Source organism: Tachysurus fulvidraco, chromosome 4 (assembly GCF_022655615.1).
Source record: "Tachysurus fulvidraco isolate hzauxx_2018 chromosome 4, HZAU_PFXX_2.0, whole genome shotgun sequence".
In the NCBI taxonomy this organism is placed as follows: domain Eukaryota; kingdom Metazoa; phylum Chordata; class Actinopteri; order Siluriformes; family Bagridae; genus Tachysurus; species Tachysurus fulvidraco.
The window spans coordinates 21,249,307-21,263,529 of record NC_062521.1 but is presented as its reverse complement, the minus strand read 5'-3'; the positions used below and the strand labels follow the sequence as shown (position 1 = coordinate 21,263,529).

Genomic DNA, 14,223 nt, shown 5'->3' with positions numbered 1-14,223 from the left:
TTTATTTTACATATTTTAATGATCATATTTCAGACTTGAATAGCGTAATGTTTTATTGATGCGTTAATGTTTTACATTTATCTGAAACATGCACATTACAACATGAGGTTGTAATGTAAAACTCTAGTGCCTCAAAATTGTGTGCTGTTGGCTGTAATATCATCCATTATAACACCATCATTAATATATTCAATAACGTTTCATTGACCATAAAAGGATGTTAAAGGTCTTGTATACAAAGAGGAAATTGTTTCTTTTTATAGTTGATGACAAATACATAGTATATAGAAGCAAAACTAAGGAAATTATCTTAGGTTAAAGGAAGATACCTACCACATGTGTTAATGACACATTATAAATGGTGCTGTACTATACCTCTCTGGTAATGTTCAAAGTATCTTGACTCTATTATTGACCATCAATAATTTTTTAATTTATATTTTTTTTTGTGTGTAAAATGGAAATTTTAGTGCAATTTGAGCAAGACTTCTTATTTTCTGTATGCAGTGTCGGGGGAAATTTATTTGCTCAGCAAGGTAATAATTACTAGAGGCAACATTTATAAATGTTGATTTAGGCCACATGTCCATACTGTCAGATTAACACATACTTTTTTTACTGAGTGTACAAAAAGATTTTGGACAACTTTCTACCCAATTGTCTCCCACTATATTCATTTTAATATCAAGAACTCAATACAGACCACAAGGGGCACGGTGGCTTAGTGGGTAGCACGTTCGCCTCACACCTCCAGGGTCGGGGTTCGATTCCCGCCTCCGCCTTGTGTGTGCGGAGTTTGCATGTTCTCCCCGTGCCTCGGGGGTTTCCTCCGGGTACTCCGGTTTCCTCCCCCAGTCCAAAGACATGCATGGTAGGTTAATTGGCATCTCTGGAAAATTGTCCATAGTGTGTGAGTGTGTGTGCCCTGTGATGGGTTGGCACTCCGTCCAGGGTCTATCCTGCCTTGATGCCCGATGACGCCTGAGATAGGCACAGGCTCCCCGTGACCCGAGAAGTTCGGATAAAGCGGTAGAAAATGAATGAATACAGACCACCAACCATACAACGAAACCTTAAAAGCAGGAATATTTTTTATTCTACGAAATAGACAGATGACTAATAATTTAAGATGAGAAAATACTATACTGGTAGGCACAGGCAAGAGTAAAGGGTTTGCAATTTATTGTACTTCTGTCTTCAAGATATTTCAGAGAGGAAGGGCCTCAATCCTTTTTATACTTAGTTTTTATAGACATCTTTACCTAAACCAGAGATTCAGATTTCAATTTCAGAAATCAGAATCAGAATCAGGTTAATTGGCCAAGTGTGTTGACACACAAGAAATTTGGTTCCAGCTGTTTGTGACTCTCCAAAGTACAGACATAAATAACACTATATACTATACACGACAAGAAAAAACACATACTATACAATGCAGACGATGTGATACAATATAGACAGTACAGTACAGTACATATATATATATATATATATATATATATATATATATATATATATATATATATATATATATACACGTATATACACATACATACACACACACACACATACATACATATATATGCACACACACAGAATTTATGACTGATCAATTATGTGTGTGTGTAACGTATACGGACGATGTGATGACTGCCATTTCTGATAATGCATAACTTATAGATATGAAGCAGGGAATATAATTATTGTGAGTTCTTAATCAGCGTGATTTCTTGGAGAAAACATTGTTCCTGTGTCTGGCAGTTTTGGTAAACAAAGCTCTGTAGCACCTGCCAGAAGGGTATATATATATATATATATATATATATATATATATATATATATATATATATATATATATATACACACATTGATTTAAAAAGATAATGAACTACTACTAATAAATAATAATTATTAATAAATATTTCCATTACACATACAATGGTTGATAATTTACCTTAAATTAAAAAACTTAATGTCTCAAAGTGATCCCGCTTACTTTTTATCCATTTATTAAATTAAATTTAATGTCAGAAATCCACAAAATGCTAGTTCTCATTAACACTTACAATTAGCAGCTATAAACTGATTCTCTCTTTCATTTAGCAAGACAAAAAATGTCACTTCTCTTCTCAGGTTCTGAGAAAATGCAAATAAATCTGTTCTGAAGCCATTCTTGTGTATTTCCTGGAAATCAAAGAAACTTATTTACCTATGACTGTAATAAAGGTCTCAGTAGAGAAAAAATGTCCACTTTATCAATAATTATGTGCTTTATACCTGGTTATACAGGCTGTTTACCACGCAAGTCCATGTGAGTGGGTTATTACTATAGAAACAGTAACCTATTACAATAAGCACAATAATATTTACCGGTGTTGTGAATTTCAGCCAGCACTACTGTCAGATCTGCTGTTTTAGGAAATCTTCCAACCAATCAGATTTGAGAACACAACAGTGCTATGGGTTAACATGATTTTTCTTTTATGTGAAATTTAACCTGTGTATTAAATCCTATGTGGTTTACACACACTATACATTTTATACATGTAGAATGTAGATTTTTTTTTTAAATGCACTCTGATCTAATGTCCAAATCTAGTGTTTAAGTGCTTCATTGTGTGTTGAAATGGTACTAACAATGAAAAACTGCACCTTTCTGACACAGTAATATGAAAATCCAGATATTACAGAAACCGCCTGTCGATTGACAGGCGGATTGGTGTATATTCTGCAGTGATGCAGTCGATATACCGGTCTGTTGTGGTGAAGAAAGAGCTGAGCCACAAGGAGAAGCTCTCTATTTACCAGTCGATCTACGTTCCTACCCTCACCTATGGTCATGAGCTTTGGGTCATGACTGAAAGGACAAGATTCCGGATACAGGCGGCCGAAATGAGTTTCCTCTGCAGGGTGGCTGGGAGCTCCCTTAGAAATAGGGTGAGGAGCTCAGTCACTCGGGAGGAGCTCAGAGTAGAGCCGCTGCTCCTCCACATCGAGAGGGGTCAACTGAGGTGGCTCGGGCATCTGTTCCGGATGCCTCCTGGACGCCTCCCTGGGGAGGTGTTTCAGGCATGTCCAACCGGGAGGAGGCCCCGGGGAAGACCTAGGACACGCTGGAGGGACTATGTCTCTCGGCTGGCCTGGGAACGCCTCGGTATTCCCCTGGAAGAGCTGGAGAAAGTGTCTGGGGAGAGGGAAGTCTGGGCATCACTGCTTAGACTGCTGCCCCTGCGACCCGGCCCCGGATAAACGGTAGAAAATGGATGGATGGATGGATGGATGGATATTACAGAAATGTAGGACTCCTATTTGGAGTTTCGAGTGTTTGAGAGACTTAAAGAATTTCTTCAAACAGTGCAAATGCAGAACTAATTTATTGCTTACAATCGATCAACAATGTATAAAATATGTGCAGATTAATTTGTTAATTTTTGCTTTTTACAGTTTATACTTACATAGACACCAAAAATAATTTAGATCCATATTGTCTTTACATATTACAATTATTCCATGTTTGAGTTGAAAGGAAATTTACATAAGGCAAGTCAGTAAGTATAACTGCACACAGTTCATTGCTTCAAGCTTCATGTGATATAAAATCTAAGAGTAAGAAATTCTGGATAATAGGAATGCTGTTTTCATCACAGTCAAAATGGCTGTGAATGGTGAGATGAAACCTGGACCTTGGAGTGGACAGGATGGAGTGGATCCTCTTAGCCACAACCTGAATAAATCTCTCCTCTGACTCAGGAGCTTTGGGATAAAAGAGAATTGAGAAACACTTATAATAATCGATGACTGGTGTGAATATGGAAGACATGCTGTAGGATGATGAAGAGGAAAAAAAAAAGAGGAGGATTTTTCAGGTCTCACCTACAGTCTTGTTCAGCTTGTCTGGTGGAGTGTTAAGCAGGATCTTCTGCACAAGTGTAGGTGGAACATGGACACAGACCTGACTCTGTCCCTCTCTCACAGTCAGAACTACAGGCCTGGAAACACAAGGTGGCTGTTATTTTAACTCTGACGGCATTGGGTAATGAGGATGGAAAAAGAAATATAAAGAAATATGGTTTTAGTATTTAAGAGTACAGTTGTTTTACACTATTATTACCACCACTTTAAAAAAGTAGTAAAAAAAAACCTGATCTGATTTGCTGTAAGCTACAATTTTAAGAATTGAAATACAAAAAAATAGTAATAAATAAGTCAGTTACTGTAAATTGATGTGTAGGTATAAATAAGTTATTGACCAATAGTCAATATTATATATTTGTATATACTAAAAGGCAATAATATATAACCGGGCTTTTTACTTGGCCTGCAAGGTAATTTGTTCCGGCCCTTCAAGTAGTCTAGTGTGAAACCGACATCTCTAGAATAAATTCAGTTCAGTTGGACAGCGGACCCTACGGTTATCAAGTGACAAGCGTCTGTTCCATTCAACACGAATGCTCATTCATTCATATGTCTTTGGACTGGGGGTGGAAACCGGAGTACCCGGAGAAAACCCCCGAGGCACGGGGAGAACATGCAAACTCCACACACACAAAGCGGAGGCGGAACTCGAACCCCCAACCCTGGAGGTGTGAGGCGAACGTGCTAACCACTAAGCCACCGTGCCCCCCACGAATGTTCATCATTCTCCTAAATAAATAACATTAAAACAAGTAATCACACATCCCTTGCAGCCCAGCACCTGCCCCGCTGTATTCGTATTGCACTGACAACACATACTGTACACCCGATTTCACTGCTCTTGCGAAATCTAAAAAATGTCATTATTCTCATTAGAAAGCAGCCTAAATATTTGCCAATTATTCAGATGGCTGCTAGTTTAAAAAGGCATATATTTTTTTTGACCAAAATACCATGAAACAATGTTATTTTCCATCTTGTGAACTTTTTTGTGTACTTAAGTAAACAAGGTTAAATTGTAAATCAGTGTGATGTGTCTTTCTGAATTACCTGATTTGATATAAAGTGCAACAGAAACTAAACCTGCTGAGGAATAGAATATATGAAAAAACACATACTGAGGTATACAGAGAATGTAAACCTATAGGTTCTGTGTCTAAAATGCCGGATCAGATTGTTGCGATCTTTTTTTGTTTTTGTGTACTGTACGTGTGTGTATTCACAAGCCTGGCAGCGTTTACCTCCCAGCACCATACATGAGCTAAATGCTGCCAGTGAGTTTGAGGGTGTTACCTGTAATAACGCCGTACTCCCGTATGAGGCAGGCACGGGTAGCACGGCCTGTAGATGCCGTTCTCGTCTGTGTCTAACTCGGCACAGCACAGGCCACATCCGGTGAAAGTGATATCACCAGACAAAATGTCCAGGATCCTTTCCAGAGGCGTCTCTCCATCCATGAGCAGCACTGCATCCTGGGAAGGACTGCTGTGGAACTGGAATACTATGATTTGAACTCTCAGCTCTACGTCGCCTAATGGATAAGGATCTCAAAGCGATCAGTAATCATTCGAGAATGCTTTTTTGATATGTGTTCTTTGAAGACACCTTTCACCTGTGTATTTCTGAGATAGGAGTGTGGGCAGGTCAATCTCAAAGCTGGTGCTGCTGCCACAGTGCGATGTGACTGTGCTGCAGAATTCTTTGTATCGTGGGTTACTTGGGAGCAGAGCTTGGAATGAGCTCCATGGTGTGGAGTGAAGCTCTAGAAGGCCTGAAGTCCCATCCTGTTTCACCAACAGCAACCGCACTTCCCAAACTGCATCTGAAAAAAGCAATGAAACATTTTAGGTAAGTGTGTGAATGCTGTAAATGTTTATGATAAAGCAAGAAAAGCAAGAAAAGCAACAGGAGGAAAAAATGAAATTAAAAAGACATGAGGATATTTATTGTGTTAACCATCCACCGCATACTGACCTTTTAGAGAGGGAAAAAAACAGTAGGCAATAATACAATGTTGGAAAATGAATTAGGGGAAAAAACTAATTAAGTAAACTGAATGGTTTATAGTTTCACACTGATGCACATAACATCATGATATGCTTAGGTAAATAGTTTTAATAAACAAATAGTACCAACTACGTATGCTTGAGAGAAAATCAGAAATCTGTATCAGATTACTTGCAATTTCTTTTAAGCAAAATCACTATACACTATACAATTAAATCGCATAAACTTCAACTTTTCTTAAGAAGACAATATCTGTTTTGTAACTTTTAGATTTTACGACCAACAGTAAATAACAGTGCAATTTCTTTTCCTGATATTTCATTTAAAATGTTCACATTTCTTAGTTGTCTCTATATGCAAATAAATCTCACCTTCAAACAAGAATAAACACACACAGTTGTCCACATCCCTATACATTTACTAGATATGTTCCCGTCACTGAATACTAACTACTACATCAATCTGTCATTTCGTTTCAAGACGTCTGACATTTAGTTACAGTCTGACTAACAAGTAGCTGAAACGTTTTGTTTTTTTTTTTACATGTTATACCATTTCTGAGAAGAGGCCTCTGGTATATAACAATGAAATCAAAAGAATGAAAAACAACAACAAAAAAACCCCAAAGACAACAAAAACAATTATGCAATAATTACATGGCATTTATTTAAAGGCATTTTTCTAAATCAAGTGACATTGGGCAGCTTAAAGTTCTTCATTAAAATGTGGATTAATAGAATGATAAAGAATGTTTATAATAAATAAATGAATTGGTCAATCTGCTCAAAACCAGACAGTGCGCTAAAAGTAAACTATTCTTACTGCAAAGAGAGTTTAAAATCACTTAAAGGCTCTTTATAAATAAATATGTACAGTAACTACATCATGATGTCACTGGAGATTCCCAACCACGTGCTTTACCCTTGTTGGTGTGTATGTGCTGTAGCCAGGTGAGAGCAGTTCCCCATAGAACAACGGCTCCTTGTCTGCCGTCTCCCTGTTCTACTGTTAGCACAGCTTTGGGCACGCTGCCTTTCCGGGACACGCCCTCAGCTTCACTGCGCCAGTCTACAGCAGCAAACACACACACACAAACACACACACACACACAAACACACACGATTAAAAAAAATATTTAGTTATATATTAGCAATGTAGCACTGATGTTAATGTTTTGAAATTCCAGCTATTAGTACTCAAATAGCGGTGAAAGAGCATTGAAATTCTGAAAAAACTTACAAGTACAAGTTTAATTACAAGTAAAGCTGAAGATGCGAGTGCAGGCGGGTTGGAGTGGGTGGAGAAAAGTGTCTGGAGTGTTGTGTGTCAGCAGGCATCAAAGGCAAGGTGTACAAGACAGTAGTGAGAGCACCTCTGCTGTATGGGTTAGAGACTGTAGCAGTGAGGAAAAGACATGAGGCAGAGATGGAGGTAGAAGAGATGAGGATGTTGAGGTTAGGAGTCTTTAGGAGTGACGAAGATGGACAGGATTAGGAACGAGCACATCAGTGGGACAGCTCAGGTTGGCTGTTTTGGGGACAAGGACAGAGAGACTAGATTGAAATGCTTTGGACATGTAGAGAGGAGATAAATGCTTATATTGGTAGAAGGATGTTGGAGATGGAGCTGCCAGGTAAGAGGTCAAGAGGATTTCCAAAGAGGAGATACAGTATATGGATGTGTGGTGATGACATGAAGCTAACTGGTGAGAGAGTAGATGGCGAGGATAGAGTTAGTTGGAAACAGATGATTCGCTGTATGGACCCCTAACGGGAAAAGCCTAAAGTAGAAGAAGAAGATAGAATGTTAGATAAACAAAAATTTTTTTTTGCATCTTTTTATCAACATTTTAAACATATACAACATAAACATACAGAATATTGACTCCATACCTGATGGAAAGCTTCAGTATATGAGTGAGTCTTACAAATTCTAAAGGAATCATTTCTCTAACAATCATGCCATCATTTCAATGAAGGGGTTTATCGTTGATCCAGTATAACATTTGGCAAAGTCGATTCAAGTCGGGATTCAAGTCAATATCTTCAGTTAATGTTTACATCATACATCAGAATGCATAATTGTGATCTCTGTGACTATTTAAATCATGCTATTGTTGTGACCAGAATGGCTGATTTACGTTTTTCAGAAACTGTTGGGAATCTCCTGGGATTTTCACAGACAACAGTCAATACAGATAGCATATACATTTATGGCATTTGGCAGACTCCCTTCTCCAACTTTCATTTTATACAACTGAACAATTGATCAAGGGCCCAGCAACGGCAGCTCAGTGGACCTGGGATTTGAACTTAAAACCTTCCAATCAGTAGTCCAGCACCTTAACCACTAAGCTACCACGTCCCCTGTGATGAATGAGAGAAAACATCTTGTTGAACAGAGAGGTCAGACGAAAACAGCCAGGTCTTTCAAGCTCCTATGAAGGATATAGTAACTCAAATAATCACTCTCTTCAGATCTAATGAGCAGAAAAGCATCTCAGCATGCAGAAAACATTAAACCTTTAGTTGGATGAACTACAATAGCTGAGATCCAGACTGGGCTGCACTCCATTCAGCCAAGAACAAGAACCTGAGGCTTTCATGGGAGGTCTTGTCGAAACTGGACAGTTGAAAAATAGAAAAAATTTCCCTGGTCTTTAACTGGACAGTATTTGTGCCTAAAAAGCCTACAAACCAGAAGTAAATTTTCAGAGTGAAAACTGCAAGATCAACATAATTATGAGAGCTGGAAAGTACAGTACAATTAGTCTTATAATTAATCCTGTACGTCTGTGCATGTGAAGTGAGGGAGTTACCTGAAATCATCCTGGTGTGTTTGACTCTTAGCAACGCATGAACGAGGGTGTCAGGTCGCAGAGATCCGAGGCGGATGAAGGGGATCGACTTCAGGTTCGGCGTGGTGCGAGGAGGCAGAGACACCAGCAGAGGGCGCTTCTCATAGAGATGAGTACACAGAGCTCTAAGCGTCTGGATGTTTACATTGTGTGGAGCTGAAGTGTTCAGAAATAGGACAGGCACATGAGATTTTATCAATTTGGTGCAATTTAATGTAATTTATTGAGAACCGTGGTGATGATGAGAGAGATTGGTTGTAGTCCAAATTATTGTGGAACACTGTTTATTTTTTTTATGTATTTTTTTGTTGTTGTTGTTTATTGTTGTTTTTCAGAAAAACATTGCTACCTTCTGGATTATGTCCTAGCGTGATCTGGCCCAGGTTCAGTAGTTGGCTCATATAAGATGACTGTAGTACAGTTTCTCCTCGCCATTTATCCACGTGCACGGTCACACCTGTCAATGAAATACACCCTGCTAAGTGGTAGTAGAGAAAACCACAGCTTTACATTACTGCAAACTTAGCAGGTTAAACCTGAACTCTTTCCTCATCAGATGAGAAAACAGTGGGGTTATTTCATAACACGTCATATAATGAACACTTAAACTCACTTAGAACCAAGCCAACATTAACTTTGACTCTGAAAGGAAAACAACGACAACAATAATAGTAATGATGACAGCTTATTCAGCCTCTCTGAACCAAACGGCAATATCTTGAAAATCTCATGAAAAAATTAAAATGTGTGTAGTTAACATGCAGTAATGCTTAATAGCACCACCTCCTGCTTTTTTAAAGGCATTAAAGCTGCACTAAGAATGTCCACACTATCGTACTGTATATATAGATACACACATTATATATGTAAATTGGCTTGAAACTACAACTCAGCTGTAGTCAATTATAATTATCTTATATGTAATGTTTAATGTATTAAGTAAAAGAACTATAATACCACAAAGTTTAAATATTAGGTTCATTGCAACTGAATCTAAAGACTCAAAGACTTCCACACAATCAACTCCAACCGCTAAGATCAAAACTATGTTTAATTGCTTTGTGAGTTTAAAGGAAAATGTGCAACAAAAAAAATAGATTTAAATACTTAAAGGCATATGAAGTCGTTAATCATATAGTCTTATTTAATTCACGTTTTCTTTTCAGCTGATGATTTACTTCTTTCTAAAATGTATCTTTTAGCATCTCTTAGCATTTTATAGTGATTGTGAGAAAACGTCAGACTTATGGTCTGAAAAGATTTTTCTTAAATTGTTAGATACACCTCACCTGTGATGAGCAATATGTCTCCTGGATAGACAGTCAGTGCCCAGAATGCTGCTGCCCTCCACAGCACCACCTTCATCTCTACTCCTGACTGGTCAGTGACGATCAACGTAGCCAGCGGAACACTGGATCCGGCTGATGCTCCAGACTTCACCCTGATCTCTTTCACGTGGCATGGATGCACCACAGCAACCAAGATGGAGTAACTCGCTCCATGACTGATGCACCTCGAGAGCAGTGTGGTTGGACCATGATGTCGGAGTGTGTTTTCTTGTCCAGTTGTCTGCTGCCTCCAAGCTGTAGCTGATGAGAGCTTAGGCTGTTTTGAGGTGCTGGGAGTAGGTGAGGTTTCCACAGATTTGTTCAGAGCGCCAAACTGGAATACATTGTCCTCCTGCTCCACTGCACTGGCCTGAGAGCACAGTAGGCCTTCAGGAGTACGAAACAAAATCACACCTCCTTCCTGCAGCCTTTGGCTCAGACTCTCATAAAGCTCTGCTGACCCTTGCAGGGTTCCTCCAAAGCCTTGATCTCCTGGACTGACCGCTGGGCTGTAGAGCTCTGGAGAGCCCAAGGAGACTGAGGGAGTGTGTTTTGGTAGTGTTTGGGGAGATCCAAGTGTGCCGAATGAGCAAGAGCCCTGCTCCCTAACCACTCCAGGTTTCAGGAGCAACCCTTGTGTCTTGGTCCAGGTGGTTAGATATTCTGTCTTCGCAGATATGGCAGGACATGGTTCAGAGTCAAATCTTGGTTCAGCTTGTTGGCAGGGGAAGCAGCTGTCTAGATATTCAGTAACCAGTCTGGGGCTCATGTCATCCTCCTCAGGTGCATGTTTACCCAGACAGGACTGACTAATCGAGGGTGTAATGTCATCTTCAGACAGTGTCCCATTTCCCTCTTGAGAAACTGTGAAGCTATGCTTCTCCTGAACAGTAACTGGATTCGGGCTATTAATTGCCTCAAGAGCAACTTGACTATGTATATGGCCCTCAGTGACATCCTTCCTGGGCATTAGCTTTCCTTGAATCCAGCTAAACTCTGAAGTCCTCCACTGATTAGTACTTTTATCCATGGCCTTTTCAGACAGTGATTGAGGATTGGGTGCTCCCAAAAAGACATGAACCTTTAGTTTATCTGCCATACTTGTTTTCTTTGACATCTTTCTCTTGAGAATAGCAGTAGTATAGTCCTATGGTGGAAAAAAAACATATCTTTAAAAAGCTCCTGACAAACCAAATAACCTAATGAACTGTTTGTTTCCAGACAGAAATTAAGCTGAGGATTGCTTCTTGGGCTTCTAAAATTAAAATCTATTCTCAGACACTTACTATGGTTATGAATTTAAAAAAAGTGTAGATTTCTGCTTAAAAGTGTAGAAAAATTATAACGGTGATTGTAAAGATGAATTCTATTATACACAGTAACGATTGGTCATTGTATTTGTACTATGAAAGGGATGTAAATAATTAGTTGATTATTTATCTACAATGATCTGCTACAGTGTCAGTAAAACCCTTTAACAGATGACGTTTTCCCAGCACATATGCTGTTAAAAACTTTTGTTGCATTATCCACCCAATCTGAAATTGGTTTGTTGTTGATTGTTGGTTCTGTGTTAATTTATGATGTTTATAATATCCAAAAAATATCTTTTTAATCTATTGTTATTCATTCACATGCTTTCAAAACAGGCCAAGGAGTGAGGAATTGGCCTATAGCTTTATAACAACAAATCATTTCCATCTGAGAAAGCTATTCTAAAACACCACAGCTGCTAACATGTTGTGTGTTGTTTCCATTGAGTGATAAGTGATTTAATGTGTTACTTCCCATAATGTGACCTACCAGGCAGTAGGTGTTGGCCGCATTTGAGCCAATGACAGAGCAGAACGGCATTATTTTGAGCACATGTACGATTTATTGCTTGAGGGTTGAAGAGGGAGGAGTGAGTGTATGCAGGCCCAGTTAGCCTGACAGATAAACACATGTTTCTTAGGCTCTCACATGAGATCTTAGGAAGTGAAGTTGTTGAAGACCATAGCATTTAAGTAAACATGTCCTTACAAACAAATGTAAAAAAAAAAAGAAGAAAAAATATAAATAAAAATATGAAAGAGGGATGAAAGAGTTACATATTGGACAATGATTAAGATCACTTCAAAATCACATCAAATAGAATGTATGATGTTATTAACTGTCCAGATGGCCTGGAAATGGACACTGTTTACGGTGCTCTCAGATCTGGCACTAACAAACCCTGCTGTACTCGTCGGATCAATCCTCTATAGTTGTATATTTCCCTTTCCAGAACTTTCCTCCATTTCATTTTTTTTGTCTTTTAGTATAACTAATTTTAGATAATTTCACTCATACAGGTATGTTCTGTAAATGTTCTAAGCAGGAACCTGGGTGTGTAGCTTTCTTTTGTGTGTGTGGTTATGCTTTTAATGATAATAAATGCTGTGAATGCTAATGAGATGTTGAGACTCATTCCATATGTTTCTTGCACACATTAAGGACATTGACCTGAATGTAATTGACTTCAGTGGTTGCATTTTTAATGTAGAGCACACAACTCAAACACATGAGCTTCAAAAAAAGATATGTAGCCATCTCTGGCCTCTTGGAGATGTGTTTGATAGATACTCACTGCCTGAACGACATGTGGGCATACGGGACAAAATAGTGAAGAGTAAAAACTATGCCAAACCTTAGTTACATTAAGGAAACCGTGAACAGTCTTTCCTGTATTTAAAAAAAACAAAACAAAAAAAAAAACAGAAAATGTAATGTCCTCAGTCCTTAAACTTTCACTGACACTGGAGACACCTTCCAAAAAAGAGAGTCTCCTCACAGAATAGTCAGTTCAGACGAACCAGTCTATTTTGTCTTGTTAAATAACAGCACATTATTTAATCTCTTTGTTATTATGTGGAGTGGGTGAAGTAGTGCTAGTGACTTGTTTTGCGCTTAAACCAGTGTATTCTAGAGGGCCGAAAGGATTCATCAGTATTGTATTATTTTATATTGATATTATTTAAAGTCACAAAAAGTTCACTTGAGTGAGACAGAGTGAGCGAGAGAGAGATAGAGAGAGTGAGAGAGACAGAGAGAGAGAGAGTATATACTATACGTATATACCTTGTTATGTGTTAACCAAGCAGTGTATCTGGCACTTATTCCAGCTTTTGTTGAATTTGTTTAGCTGTATTGTATTATTGACATTATGTCAATCACTATTATTAATATTAATATTATTATTATTATTATTGTATTATTCGTTGTTATTATTATTATTATTATTATTATCATCACATAATTTATTATTATTATTATTATTATTAGTAGTAGTAGTAGTAGTAGTAGTAGTAGTAGTAGTAGTAGTAGTAGTATTAGACACAGGGGCGTGGCCTGTTGCCAGAGCGACTGTATCTCCGGTCCTCAGTAAGGCCACCAAAATGAATTAAAGTGTTGACAGGCAGAAGCTAGTGCGACTGGGAAAACTCAAATCCAGCACCCACACCATCAGCACTGGCGCCCCTCAGGGTTGTGTGCTCTGCCCAATGCTCTTCTTCCTGTACACAAATGACTGCACCTCTAATGACCCCTCTGTCAAACTCCTGAAGTAGCATCCAGAACGGTGACGAATCTGCCTACAGACTGGAGGTTGAACGGCTGGCTGTCTGGTGCAGTCTTACCAACCTGTCACAGGATCTGCTGAAACAGTTCTACACTGCCATCATCGAATCCATCCTCCGCACCTCAATTACTGTTTGGTTCATCTCAGCTACCCAATCCGACCTCAGGAGACTACAGAGGGTAGTCCGGACTGCTGAGCGAACCATTGGCACAACACTCCCCGCTCTCCAAGATCTCTACTTCTCCAATGTGAGCAAAAGGGCAAAGACAATCACTCTGGACCTCTCACATCCAGCACACTCACTCTTTGAACTGTTGCCATCTGGTCGACGCTACAGGGCCCTGAGCACCAGAATGACCAGATACAGGAAGTTTCTTCCCTCAGGCAATCCATCTGATGAATACTTAACATACACGGAACACACAACACGATACTAAAACATTATTTACTTAAAACACATACTATTTATATTTCCATTGCACATTTCACACTTGTACATACAAATTTGTCTATATTGT

The 14,223-nt window shown here is 38.7% G+C and overlaps 1 protein-coding gene across 1 annotated transcript; it reads right to left on the bottom strand.

The window, feature by feature from the left end:
- Positions 1–3,355: 3,355 nt before the first annotated feature.
- shld2 (shieldin complex subunit 2) lies at positions 3,356–14,217 on the bottom strand. The gene is made up of 9 exons (XM_027174847.2): positions 13,768–14,217; positions 10,069–11,254; positions 9,129–9,236; positions 8,741–8,935; positions 6,844–6,990; positions 5,528–5,737; positions 5,209–5,446; positions 3,874–3,989; positions 3,356–3,753 (listed from the first exon to the last, which is right to left on the bottom strand). The coding sequence occupies exons 2-9, from the start codon at positions 11,222–11,224 to the stop codon at positions 3,578–3,580; spliced, it is 2,346 nt and encodes a 781-aa protein (XP_027030648.1). The 5' UTR covers positions 11,225–11,254; positions 13,768–14,217; the 3' UTR covers positions 3,356–3,577.
- Positions 14,218–14,223: the final 6 nt, after the last annotated feature.